Below are 14679 nucleotides of genomic sequence, written 5' to 3'. Positions count from 1 at the left end.
ACCATGATGGTATGATGCCATGATGGTATGATACCATGATGGTATGATGCCATGATGGTATGATACCATGATGGTATGATGCCATGATGGTATGATACCATGATGGTATGATGCCATGATGGTATGATACCATGATGGTATGATACCATGATGGTATGATACCATGATGGTATGATGCCATGATGGTATGATACCATGATGGTATGATACCATGATGGTATGATACCATGATGGTATGATACCATGATGGTATGATGCCATGATGGTATGATACCACACACCTGCACATCAAGCATAAGGTTCTGGCAGGAGTGCTGGTCATTCCCCAGTAACATGAACGGCCGCTACCATCCGGGACAGTCAGCGTTGTCAATCCTCTCTTTCCGTGAGGTGTGGACTCAAGCAGTATCGACTCATTGCTTCGAAGCTCTCATTTCAAGTTTCTTCCAAGCCTTCAGTCTCCGGAGGTTTGCTTATCACTTGGAGGTCGCTACTGCGATCACCACCGTCTCACTGTAAGTAGTGTTAACTTCGGCTCCGATCCCCACCGTCTCACTGTAACTGATGTTAACTTCGGCTTCGATAAACATAAGTTATTATGATGTCATTCCTTGCTCTGCGTGGCATGTGAACCTGAGAATATCGACTCGATGGTTCGAAACCCAACGTGGGTAAACAGAGTCGTCATCTGAGCCCAGGGCGCGAGGTAGACCACACTGAGTGTGGTGTTTGTGTTAGTTTGACCCGAGTTGGAAATATTAAAGATTCACGAATTAAGACTAATGATGAATGACGATACACCATGGCTTGATGATGATAATGATGATACAGCCACTGGCAGAGGTGACATCACCATGAGACCAGGTTGGTGGCGAGGTGAAGGTGGGCAGGAGAAGGTTGGTTGAGGGAGGGGGGAAAGTGAAGCATGATGGACCGGGCCGCCTCTGGTACCCCGAGCATGAAACACCGAAATGCAAATGAAAAATACGTGAGGAATTTTAAGAAGCCATGAGACATAACAGATACCAAAATACTGACTTTCTTTAACTAGTGAAAATAAACCCAGGGCATTTTTGAACGACACGAGACAGATGAGAGAAAGACATGACAAGATACAGTCGGTCCAGCAGCATAAACATGTAGAAATGAATTCTTGACGACGTAGAAGCAATTTCCTTGCGTATCAAATAGATCCATCAGTTTCGCCTTTCCAGTCGTACATTATAGACGTAAACCTCAACTACAAGGGCGAAGGAAATTAACAGCAATGAAGCAGCGTCAGTCGTTCGACGTTAGACTCGCGTTGCCACCACACAATGCAGCGCTGTTATTGTTTGTTGGGTTTTACGGCCATCGACCTATGAGGAAGGTCATTAGGCCTACAACCCTATTTAATGTATGACTGATGTCATCATTCCTAAATACCTATTAAAAAAAAAGTATACGTAATTTTGATGTAATGATAATAAAGATAAATGATAATAAATCTAAGTTGTGGAAATAAAAGATTTGTGGGTATTGGGCCAACGTGGCGGTAAATACCACCCAGTCGTCACAGTATCCACGGTTGCATTTGACCCAAGAGGCAGAGCTAAGTAACATAACCGCACTCACCAGCCAGACGACAGTACCAAGGAAGATCCCAACATGTCTCGAGACGGATCCGAACATGTCTCGAGACGGATCCGAACATGTCTCGAGACGGATCCGAACATGTCTCGAGACGGTTCGTTCTTCAATTGTGAGGAATCTAAACGGGCGGGCGACTGACTGGTTCGAACCATTTACTTTGCCGACACGAACCAGGTGAAGATGGGCACCATCGAATATGAAGAGAGGGACTACACTCTCTCTCTCTCTCTCTCTCTCTCTCTCTCTCAGCCTGTGCCAGTGGCTCTGCTGCTCAAATTGAAATGGCCAGCGTCTCCTGCAGGCTGCAGTCCGGCTGAGGAATATTAACTCTCGCGGGTTCTGGGTCAGTCTGGCGAGTTCCACCCGCTCATGGTTTCGGGGCTTCACGCTAGCCCCAGACTTGCTCTACATTTTCTTTGATGATATATATGCTTTTTTTTTTTCTATAAAGATGAATTATTTTCTTACGAAAATAATAACGAAAAGCTCATCTAGAGATTCTTCTGAATGAATACATAAATAATGCATATTTCTATGGGAACGTGACCAAATGATTTTCTTTTTCTAACACTCATATATCAAAAATGTACAGCTACATAATCTATAGAAAACATAAAGTATTCAGTCATCACATCTTCAAATTTTCGTCAGAATCGAATCATGAATAAATATACAACGACAGAAAATGTGGAAACAACTCCGACCCTTTTGGTATCGTGAGTTTCGATGTTTCGTTCAGTGATTCACTGTTAGAGTCAAACATGTCAACAATGGTAACATAAAACTGCTTACCTCATACAGTCATGTGACAGCCTGTGTATGACGTGTTTATCCACATGAACTGCACTATCATCTTTGGCCTCCATTTGTAGCTTCTTGCGACGAACGTAATGTGATCTTTACGGCGTCAACAAATGAATGTTTACACTTTCTAAGTGTCTGTACACCACAGAATTAGCTTTAGGCTTACCAGACCTTGTTCTTATAGTCACTGGTATGTAAACAGTTTTCGCAGCATAGCACTGAGGCACCACTGTCTCTAAAAACGGATTATGAACCAATTATACGAACACAGAGACACTGGCTACATCCATAAAGCGCCAGTGTTCTGGGGAGACTGACTGACCATGGATCATGGAGGAAGAGGTATTCAGGAAGTGTAACTACCCAACCTCCACATTAACATGATTTGTGAAGAATTGTGACATGATGCCCCTGTCGCCAGCTGACTGGGAAACTAGCACCTTCCACACACACACACACACATACACACACATAACGTCAATAAGGCAAGGGATAAAGATGTAATGACCCTAGGGTAGTGGTGGGGGCTAGTTATAGCCAGGAGCTCGAGGTGTGTGTGTGTGTGGGGGGGGGGGGGTGATTGCGGGTCCATTTACATGTACTAACTACCTGTGTGTGGGGGGGGGGGGGCTTGGTGGAGCACATGGACGACAACGAACGGTGGAGCCTGATGGGGTAAGACGGTGGGCGATGCGCTGCTCACACTACGGAGGTCAGAGTGGTTCGGGTCTCTTGTCTACCACAACAGGAACCACAGCCGACACCAGCGTTTCACAGGGACTCACCAGAAGCACAGCACTAAGCCAGAGACACACTAAAGCAAGCGCCCGTACTGTACCTATCTCAGTATTTTCTGATTTCCAGCAACCATTCTTCCTGGCTACTAATGCTCGTGCAACAGGAGTTGTGGCCAGCCTGACTGCAGAGAACAGCGGGACGACTACACCACATCCATAGCTTACGGCTTAGTAATACCCGAGTTGTTAGTCATGATCCACCCCAAGCAGCTCATCCGGGTAGAACAGACTCTGTCAAAGTTTACGTATTATCTAAATGAAAAGAAAGACATAAAGTTATACGTATATATACTAACAGGTTTCCCCACCACTTTCGATTCGAAAGATGATCTGTTTGACAGACTAATTACTAGAGTGCAGTGTAGCTGTGCACAGTGTAGCTTAAAGAGATGTAGAGTGGCGTAGTGTATTCTATTCCCTTCTTTCGTATGAAATCCCACACTTCCTTCACTGCAGCTATGTATGATTTTTCTTCAATTGTCCTCGAGGGAGTGGAGAGTGGGGAGAGAGGTCTCTCCCCCACTACTGCTGTAGCCTCATCTCACTTATCTGGGTTAGTTCCAGGGAGAACGTGATATCCACATAGCTAAGTCATATGCCAACAGGATTTCTCTTATTTCCTTCACATTCGGTTTCTGTTAAGTGCGTCTGTATACATCTGTTAATGTCATACTGTTCGGGGTAAGATACAGACTGAAGACCTTGCTCCAGCTCAGCTTTTGTTCAGAGCAGATCCTCCCGGAGAACCGGTTCCACCAGAAACATGTCTCACAGTAACTCACACGAGCAGAAGGATCAAAGGAAAATAAAGGTAAACACACGATAAACTGTCACAGAAGGAACAAAATACATTTTATTGATGAATATTTTCATTACAGCTACGTAAGATACAGACACAATGAGGCTCATGGTCCAAAGAGTATGACACACACGTTTCACATATGAATCAGGAAATGAGAATTTTTGCTTATCAATTATCCAGGAGGGTTTTTTTCAGCCTGCGTGATTCATGGCTGCGTTCATGTCATCAGTGACGCACAGTATGAATCATCACATGCTCACTGAATACATCATTGTTGGCATGTAGGATATGAAGCACCACTATGATACTGTATGAATCTTGACCATCATACTGTATGAATCATGAGTATCATACTGCATGTTTCATCGCTGGCCCACTGTATGAGCCATTATAGACCCAGTAGGGGGAATCATCACTAGCTCACACTGTGAATCATCACTGATTCACAGTGCAGATCATCACAGGCACACCGTCAGGATGGTCACTATGAATCACGCTTGGTTCACTGTATGATTCATCCCTTGCACAATATGGCCTTGAGCTTTGTATACACAGACTGTCAACTGATACCACAGCTCAGCTGCTTCCCAACCCTCGCTCATTGTTGATGACAGATTTTTTTTTCTCTCTGTCGTATTTTAAACTCGTGAAGATGAAGCAGAATTTTGGCTGTTTGGTGTTTTGGCAGTTACGGATCACGAAATGCAAAGCTTGATCATTTCTCACTGTATTACTAGACTTTCGCTTCGTGTTTCTTATTACATCATGAGCCAAGAATAAAGGATAAGAGTAGAGAGAATTAAGTTGGGTAACAATTGCGGTGAAGTATATCCTGGTGTCGCCGGAGAGCGAAGCATATAACTAGGGAGGAACTGCTGTGATATGGTTGTGGAGTGGTGGACTGCGGGAGTGGGGGAAGAGGCGCGTCACTTGAGAGGAAGAAGGGAACGTGCTTGAACTTGACAGGATCCACACCAAACTTGACATCACTCAATTGTTCACCACAAGAGCAGCGATGGGACGACGCAAGGGTCAAAGTTAACTCGAAGCTACGCTTAAAAGACGGAGGAAATCTGAGGATGATGAGGATTTGGGAGAAGATGAGGAACTAACTTGACATTTTGAATGCGACGGGGAGCAGGGAGGACACACAGTGGAGATGGTGATCGTGGGTTTGTGTGGTGAGGCGCGGGGCATCAGTGGTTCACTAGGACTGATCAACGAACCGCAAGTGAATCTTTCTCTAGGTGACTCCCAGGTTCTGAGAGAGTGAGTAGAGGCGGCCAAGTTTGTGTTCTTCCTCGACTGTCAAGATAAATCGAGTCTACGAATAAACGTCTGAGTTAAGGTCGAGTCCAAGAGTTTGGATATCTCCCTGATACAGACCAAGATTTTGTGTCTCTGATGAAATATTTGAACACATGTAAACACAGATCCCGTATATGATACTAATCAGAACTAAAGAAAAAAAATCTAAGCTAAAGAAACAAACTCAGAATTATTTGAACTGTTTCAATGATTAATGAGTAAAACAATGATCAATGAATAAACAAAATCTTCTTATATAAAATGAACTTTTCAGACAAAGTTCGACGTCATTTGTGAATTCCTTTTTCAGCTTTCGCAAACCTGTTGATAATAATATTAGTTTGATATACTTTACATCCCTCATCTCTTAATCAATGCATCTTAGATATATGGCAATATGTCTCATTCAAGAAACACTAAAGAGGAAAAAAATTTCGATACCTGAATGTCGATTGACATTTTTGAAAGCGAGTTAAGTTCAAGGTTTGCTTAGGTTCGACTCCTTGGTCCTCATATGAGTTCAACTTGAGATTTGAGTTTAACCTCAAGTACTCCAGTAATTCAGCTGAGACTGACTTTGAGCGCAAATGAAAGCTGAAACAAATACTAGGATTGGCAAGAGATCCTAGCAATAAAAAGACTGGATTGCAATGAGGCTAAGAAAATACAGCATCTATTCTGAAAACGAACGTGACCTGGTGACATCATGGAACAACAACTTTTAAGAGACACGTATGATTTTTTTATTTTCTGGAAAAAACAACGGATTAGAGTAGAGAAGTTGGGCACCCTTGACCTGACCCTGAGGGTGCAAACATCTCTGAAGTATACGAAAGATTTAGTGAACGCTGAGGGGAGCTGGAAGCACCCTGGACTTAAGCCTGGTGGTGCTGCCAGAATTCCAGAGGCTTTGTAGATCTAACTGGACGCCCTGCTGAGAGCTCTGGACTTGAACCTGAGAGTGACATAATGCCAGGGACGCCCTAAGCTCAACCATGAACTGTGAAGAAGACCTTAGAGCACCCTGGGCTTGACCTTGATGCTGACGCTGGTGAGGACGAGGGGTACCTTCTGGCCATCCTCGTGGGCCCACCAGGTGATGAAGGAGGCGTTCTGACGGTCGGGCGTCACAGGGTACACTCCATTCAGGTGGGCGTCGTAACACCTGGGGAACAGACAAGCAACAACGCTACTAGCTGCATGGTGCACAGAGCTTGAGGGGTTATTTTGCTGAGCATAATACAGGAAGTATGAGTTTTATTGACTGGATTTAAAGGTTAGTTCGGGATGGATGGATACCTACCTGTTACACGAACCTTTGAAACGGACTCTAAGTATCCAGCAGCTGATATCAACAATGACATGTACTCTATATAGACTATACAAAGGGTATAATGGCACCTTATCAAGTCTTCCACCAACGCTGATCTACAAATCAGACCTATAACAAGCGTTAGTCTCCGTAAACTGACACTGGGACGTCAGTACGACAGAGGCCCACTCAAGGCAGACCTGTAGCCTGTGAGAGCAACAACTCAACAAGAGACTGTCACCATGCGTCAGCTAGTGGTAATATGATGATGGTGATGAGTGTACATGACGGAACCCTCTGTAGATGGCATCATGGGATGTGGCACACACTGCGACACAGCAGTCTAGACTCACCTGTCATACCACCAGCCTCCCGAGAAGTACTTAGCGCAGTTGCCGTCGTTGTAAAGGTCGTTATCACGGTCAAGGGAGGTGAAGGATTGTCCATGGTGGTACGTGAAAGCGTCCGTGGCGTTGCCCGAGTAGTTTCCAATGTCTAGTTCATACCCAGAACTCTCACTTCCCACACGGAAGGTGCTGTGTGAAGATTTGTTTCTTGTTATCGTCTGTTTGTACAATATGAGGTGATAAATGATACTAAGGAGTCAGATATACGGCGTGGTGATAGAAAGTGGTTGAGAGAGTTGAAAGGGGGGTGTACTAAAATGGTTTGGACATATGGAGAGACTGAGTGAAGAGAGCTTGACAAAGAGGATATATGCATCAGAAAAAGAGGAAACAAGGAGAACGGGGATAACAAGTTAGAGATGGAAGGATGGAGTGAAAAAGATTTTGAGTGATCAAGGCCTGACTATGCAGGAGGATGAAATGCGTGCACGGAACAGAGTGTACTGAAACGGTGAGGTATACGGGGGTCGACGCACTATCAATGGATTGCAAAAGGGCATGCGAAACGGCCGGGTAAAAAGCGTGGAAAGGTCTGTGAGGCCTGGTTGAGGATGGGGCACGTGGTTTCCATGCATTACACATGACAGCTAGAGAGTGAGTGTGAACGAATGGTGCCTTTTTTCGTCTGTTCCTGATATAAATGTTAAATCATTATAGAATCAGTCTATTTAGTATCTAGTTCAACGAAGACTACATAAGAAGTATGTTCTATATATATCTAATGTATTATCCTTTGTGAAATATTTGGATATGTACACTGCTTATGCACTTTGCAAAAATAGATTCATTCGACCAACTCAGTTCCTGCTGTTTTTGTCTCGCTCACCGTTTTGCTCTTCACCCGAATAGACACTGCTGAAGGAATAGTTTTGCCTCTATTATATTGGATATCTGTAAAAAATATCATGCTGGGAGTCAACGGCGATTAGTAGTGAGATAGTTAAAGGAATTGAGGCGCCTTTGTTGTTTATCACTTCTTTAAATGTACAAGTTCCTCCTAAATTCAATATTAAGAATAATAACCTTTCTTGATAGAAAACGAACAATTCAGGTTTAGGGTAAACATTTAAAGAGAGAATAATACTTTTACCTCGAGGAAGTTTACCTTTATAATGATACAGCGAATAAACGTTTCGTATCAACAGCCATTCATTAAAAGAAAACTTATTAGTGACACTTATTAGTGATAATTCCATATCATATAATCATGTTTGTCCCAATTTGCCACTAGCGAGTGATATTCTTTCAACCCAAGACCATTTGTATATTGAGGGTGTATGTGGTCTTACAGATACCCTTGACACCAGAAGGATTTAAACACTTCCCGGCAGTTAGATATAGCCTGTAGTTGACGGTTCCAATCACCTGGCACTTAATGGGCCCTGACCCCAACCAACCAACCAATGAAGCACGGTCTTCGATTTATCTTTAACACGTGAAGTTGTTCAACATAATTGGGTTGTAGTTATAGCTTAACACTAACGTTCTTACGACCCTGTTAGTTAATAAGCCTAGAGGTCGAATAACCAGTCAACCAGGTTACGATGATTGGCCAGTGATTTTCGAAAGAATAGAATCAGGAAAGATATCAGAAAATGGAATTGGAAAATTGAATTGCAATGGCCGGTGGTAATTATTGATTAATACTATCAATACATATAGAATGGACGTATACCAAATATGGAGCAATTCTGGAAGGGTTCAGAGAAAATAGTAATTTAGGATGAGGTTCACTATGTCAACAGGGACTCATGGCTCTGCACATATACCTGGTTTAGAATGCTTAAGAGTGTAGTCTGAAATCTTATCATTACAAAGTTAACTACCAGAATCTTTTAACATTTCATAGAATTCTAACAATAAAAGGTTAACAAACAGAATTCTTCAACAACCCCGTCTACACTTATGGGATACTGTCCTAAGACCTCTCATGCCTTCACCTGTAGGAGGCCCAGTAGGGGCCCTTCTCAAAGTCCTCCATTTTGATGTAGAGTTCGTAGGTTTTCTGGTTAGTTAGGACGTGAAGGAAGTCGTTGCCGACCCAGAACTCTGACTCGAGGTCCCCAAACCCTGCCTTGTACTCATGCCAGTCTCGGTTGAAGTCCACCTGGGAACACATTGGGGCTGATTAGATCTCTTGGATGGACGATCAGTTTGCTTGGTGATGAAACTGACTTACTTTGCAGTATGTGGTGCGTCATGTCGTTCATTTGCGAGACGATGGTTTATAAAGTCTCTTGATGGTGTTCAGGGCTTTGTGGAGCGTCTCTGGATACAAAATGTCCAACAAATTCACTTTAGAACATGATCAGTATTTGACTAACCGTCTATCGTTCAGGAGGAGGGGGAAACGGAAGGACGGACTGAAGGAGGCCTTTTGGGTATTGGGGTGTGAAGATCAAGGAGGGTAAAGGTATACACGGGAAAGAATGATCTAGATTGATGTGGTATAGGGGAGCAATCTGTCAACGGGCTAAACCGTGGAGTAACCTGTGGGACTTGGCTATGGATGGTAGGCTCTTGTTTTGGAACATCATTAGTATCAGCCACAGACGGGAAATGTGTAAATAAGGACATTGTTCGTTTGCGTCTGATGCTATCATATGATGCTTAGGCGGGAAAGGCAATCAGGTATGAAAAAAGTAAAGGAACAAATAGCCTCTAAGTCAGCTCAACTAATGACAAATCACTACTTGTGTTCATACATTAAGTACATTCGATACACATTACATTTGTTTCTTTCATTGTGATTTTATTGAAATGAATGACGGAGTACAGGAAGCTTACCTTCCCACAGATGCATTGTCTAATTATGGGTATGATTGACTTGTGATGGCAACCATTATCATTGTCCTGAATGATTACAGATCTCCAGTACCTTACATGCGAACTGTAACGTAAGATCATCAGTACCTTACATGCGAACTGTAACGTAAGATCATCAGGACTTTACATGCGAACTGTAACGTAAGATCATCAGGACTTTACATGCGAACTCTCGCAGGCGAAAGGAAAACTCACATACAAACAGCTGCTCCTCTACATATGGATTGTCAGGTACAGATTGCTCTTACCCGTCCACCACCTAAACACAGACAGACATTTCCACACGAGACCTTACGTGCTTTACGTACAAAGACCATGACCATAAAGAACCGTACCTGTTCCATGACCTTCGCTCGTCGCTGGATGACGAGCCACCCACCCTCTCCCGACTCCATCTCGCAGAGGACCTGCCGACCGAACTTCTGCAGGTAGTACACGCCGGAGGCGTTGGAACCCATGTCGTAGAGATCCTGGCAGTCACCAGCGAGAAGGTTCACAGACATCTGGCTGATCTTAGCCACCTGGTCTTCCATCTGCTTGGTCTTATGCTCTACGAAGAGCTTCACATCAGAGAGTTTGGCGAGGATTTGATCCTGAAACATCCGGAGCTCGATCTTGGTCGCATCTGCGCCATTGTTGACGCTTTCACGGACGGACCTGGCGAGCTCGTTCGCGGCCTCCAGGGAGTCGCTCACGTCCTTCATAGATTCCTTCAGCTCCGAGAGAGTTTCCTCTTTGGCTGCGGTGGTCTCCAAACGATCGATGACTTGAAGAAGAGTTTGTGTTGTATTGACCAACACGTTCTGAAGCATTCTCAAGTTGTACTCGCCAACGACGTCCTCGAGTTTGGTCTCCTCGAAGCTGTGAGCCATCACTAGGAGGCTGAGCACAGCCAGGCCGCCCCACAGCCCAGTCATCGTAATGCCTCGATCACCGTCCGCAGTTGTCATGACGCTACGACCCTAACTCTCCACTGTTGTGACACTTCGACACTGACTCTACTCTGTTGTGACACCTCCTCACTGATTCTCCAATGCTCTAACACCTCTTCACTGACTCTCCACTGTTCTAACACCTCTCCACTGATTCTCCAATACTCTAACACCTCTCCACTGACTCCCCACTGTTCTAACACTTCTCCACTGACTCTCCAGGGTTCTGACACCTTCACACTGACTCCCCACTGTTGTGAACACCTCTTGTCACTTGAGAGTTAAGCAACATCAGTCACACATTCTCTTTTCTAATCAAGGAATGCAGAACATGGAGCAGCGTCCTCCTAACACCAAGTCATATGGCATGACGTCATGCGTCGCACCGCACGCGGCACAAGGTCTCTGCTAAATCCCTTGGTCGCACCGCACGCGGCACAAGGTCTCTGCTAACTCCCTTGGTCGCACCGCACGCGGCACAAGGTCTCTGCTAACTCCCTTAAACCAACAAATCTGAAAATGATGGTTTCTTGATGTTCAAAGAATATTGACCAGCAACTTAGGACGAGATGTGGGCAAAAGTAGTAAGGCCAGCGCGTAGCGATCACCGCGCACCGCAGGGTTTTATAGGGTTACAAGAACGAGTTGCGCAATTCTAGTGGTGGAATGATTGTCTACAACCCAAATGTGGGCGAGGCAGGAATGAAAGAGAGCTGCCTGGGTCAAAAGAGTGACATATGACAGCAACTGAAGGTGTGGCTCACTGCGCCGACGTCATTGATCTCGCGGTATCCAGGCAGGTAGTACCGGTGACGTGAGATAGATAGATAGATAGATAGATAGATAAATAGATAGAGATAGCCAGATATAGATTGATAGATAGATAGATAGATAGATAGATAGATAGATAGATAGATAGATAGAGAGAGAGAGAGAGAGAGAGAGAGAGAGAGAGAGAGAGAGAGAGAGAGAGAGAGAGAGAGAGGAGTACAGTTGAGGGGAAGGGGTATAGGGGAAGGGGTATAGGGGAAGGGGTATAGGGGAAGCATTTGGTGGAGTACAGTGCTGGGAGGGAGGGAAGAGGGAAGAGGGGAGGGAAGCATTGTGTGCACACTAAAACGTAAATAAATAATTTTCGAAATAACTCAACTTTCTAGAAACAGAACGAAAGATTTGGTTCTAATTTTCAACATATCTATTCACTTTTAATTATTCATTTTTTTCAATGAGTTATCTTATGCTTAACCTTAAGGAAAGTGACTTAAATGCAAAAACTAATTCAAGTCCAGATTTTCGAAGCTGCTGAAAAGAGTGTCACACGTGGACGAGGTCACTATCAGCATACATACGTAGATCACGATAGCTTCATGAGTTAGTACTGTGTCCTTTGTACGAATAACAGTAAACAGTGGTAAACTACCACCAAGATTTCATCACAGTGCTTAATATACACTACACACCCATAGAAAAGGTGTGCAAGTCTTAACTTCTCGTAAGACTATAAAGGTAATAACTCTTTGTTTCGGAAAAAAAAATGAGGAACTCAGAACAAAGCTACAGCTGCGTCCGCCTGTGCCAGTCTCTGGGGGCAGAGCGGACGCTCTTGACGGACCCTGAAGCGTGACGAACACATGTGTCCCCCTGGTAATGAGTTCTACACTCGTGCTGACGAACAGCCTGGGATGGCACACGCTTCTCGAGGGCTGGATTGTACTTACTGGGTACAAATGACTATCATTTAAGACTTACTGTTTGTCAAAGAGTCACGTTACAAACGTCCGTTGTACCAGGTAATGGTCGTCTGTTGCGCCTGGACGTCTGTTAGTCATGGTTCGCTCTCGCTCCTCCCCCTCCCCGAGTCCCTGCTTTCCCATAGAAGGTGGTGTGTGGAAGGCAAGGAGTTTTCCTCACCGCGTCTTATCCTTCATACGACACACATCACACTGGACGAGACTACACATAGGTAGGAGGGTCTACCATGTCCTCGCATGGTGAGACGTCTTTCACACTATAACAGTAACATTATTTTCTCTCACAGTCGCAGGTTGTAAGTCAGAGTCAACACAATGAATAACTACAACCCTTCATCAAGATTATATTTCTCGCGGCCTCACCTCCGTCGGCCTCCCTGCCACACCTCTACTCCCGTGGCCTCCCTGCCACAACACTACTGGAGCTCCCGTCGTGCCCTCACCTCCCGTGGCCTCCCTGCCACAACACTACTTGAGTGAGGGAGGCCGTCCGAGGATCTGCCCTGTAGCTTCCATCACCAACCGCTACTGACGTCATCTTACCCTCTGTGGGTTTGTTTACACTCGCGGGTCAACTCCAGTATATCCTCATTTCTCTCTAATTTTTCATCTTGTCGTTTTGTTCTGCTGGCTGATGAGGTCATGCTGGTCATGCGCATATTATGCAGGATTTGACACGATTCTCATTGTTTTGTAAGGATGGTACGTAAGGTTAAGGTTAGTACCATCTGTGGCGTTATCATGATAAATTGTGCCAGTGACATACTGAAGATTAGGATAATAATGAAGGAACCAGTGACTGGTGATGATGTCCACTCTCATAACATCTTAGATAAGGGCATCCCAAACACGCGGCTCTGGAGACGAGAGTCCTATGAGCGAGACTCTTCGATATAAGATTCATTGGCATCAGATGCCATGGGATGTCATCCAGATGTGAGACTTATGGTTTCTCGGAGATGATGTTGGCGGTGAGGCAGCTAGAGATGATATTGTCATGGGTGAGATATCAGAGATGAGAAACCAAGATGATTGATACAATGATACAATTCAGTGACAAGACTCTCCCACACATGAGGCATTCTGGTGTGACGCCCAGGGAAAGGACACTCAGATGTAAGCAGGTTAGCGCGCGCCTTCATGAAGTGACCTTGAGTGAGCCAGCGGGAGGGGAGGCCAGATGATCCTCCCAGGCACGATCCTTTGTAGAGTTATGTCACAGGACGTTCTGAGGCGCCCTCGAGATATTTTAGAATCTGGAGGAGTGTTGCAACGCTCTCTAGTTGGCAATTAATTCTTTTTTTTATAGTGTCGGCATTTGTTTGTTCAAACGTTGAAGACTCCAGCCACGAACACAAATGCGCATCATGGCCGAGCCTTCAGTGAAAAATTGAGAGGTTAATGAAAGGGGAGAGAAAGGGAGACAAAGGAAAGTACTTACGAATTTAGGGGGAAATAAAACACCTGTCTTTTAAAAATGTGCGAGAAGGTAGAGAGTTCCAAAGCTTTGAGGTTTAGGGAAAGAAACAGTTATCGAAACGGCCCACCCTTGAGTAGACAACGGCCATATACTAGTCATCTTTACTTGACAGAGTTGAGTCGAAAGCGGGTTGACTCCCAGGCTACCTTAAAAACTTGACTCGCCCAACGCTGAGGTGGTGGTTCACCTCCCTCTTCTGAAACCCTTTTTTTTTTTTTTCACGAGAGCTGGCTGCCTGTGCGCCCCCCACCACTGATATCATCACTGGCGTCATTATCGTCATGTTCATCCTGGTCACCGTTGTTGCCATACCACCGTCACCTCCACCACCACCACACCGACGTACAAACAAACACTGGCAGGTCACCGTGAATATTTAGTCCATGTGATGCTGGAGGTCCGTGTGGTGGCTCTTGTGTCGGCAGTTCACAACTACCGCGAAGAGGGAGAACAAGACAACACATACAGAGAGACAAAGGGACGGACAGCAGAGAGAGAGAGAGAGAGAGAGAGAGAGAGAGAGAGACGTGAACTTATAGAAAACTAATGTGCTTCTTGCTTGTTCATCCTTGCCTTGTGGCCACATTCCAGTGTCTGTTGTGGCCATATTCCAGTGCCTGCTATGGCC

At 44.8% G+C, this 14679-nt stretch overlaps 1 protein-coding gene across 2 annotated transcripts; it reads right to left on the bottom strand.

Moving 5' to 3' along the window:
- Positions 1-4058: 4058 nt before the first annotated feature.
- Positions 4059-13064, bottom strand: LOC139759597 (techylectin-5A-like). 2 transcript variants are annotated; one of them, XM_071681901.1, is made up of 5 exons: positions 12935-13064; positions 10224-11333; positions 9003-9169; positions 7009-7191; positions 4059-6508 (listed from the first exon to the last, which is right to left on the bottom strand). In XM_071681901.1, exons 2-5 carry the CDS (start codon positions 10836-10838, stop codon positions 6358-6360), a joined length of 1116 nt encoding a protein of 371 aa, XP_071538002.1. In that variant the 5' UTR covers positions 10839-11333; positions 12935-13064; the 3' UTR covers positions 4059-6357. The 2 variants fall into 2 exon arrangements, with proteins under 2 accessions (XP_071538002.1, XP_071538004.1); XM_071681903.1 differs by having other exon boundaries at positions 12958-13053.
- Between the last annotated feature and the right edge of the window lie 1615 nt (positions 13065-14679).

Source organism: Panulirus ornatus, chromosome 33, assembly GCF_036320965.1.
Source record: "Panulirus ornatus isolate Po-2019 chromosome 33, ASM3632096v1, whole genome shotgun sequence".
Taxonomy (NCBI): domain Eukaryota; kingdom Metazoa; phylum Arthropoda; class Malacostraca; order Decapoda; family Palinuridae; genus Panulirus; species Panulirus ornatus.
Note: the sequence above shows the minus strand (reverse complement) of the source record. Positions and strands in the feature narration are given on the sequence as shown.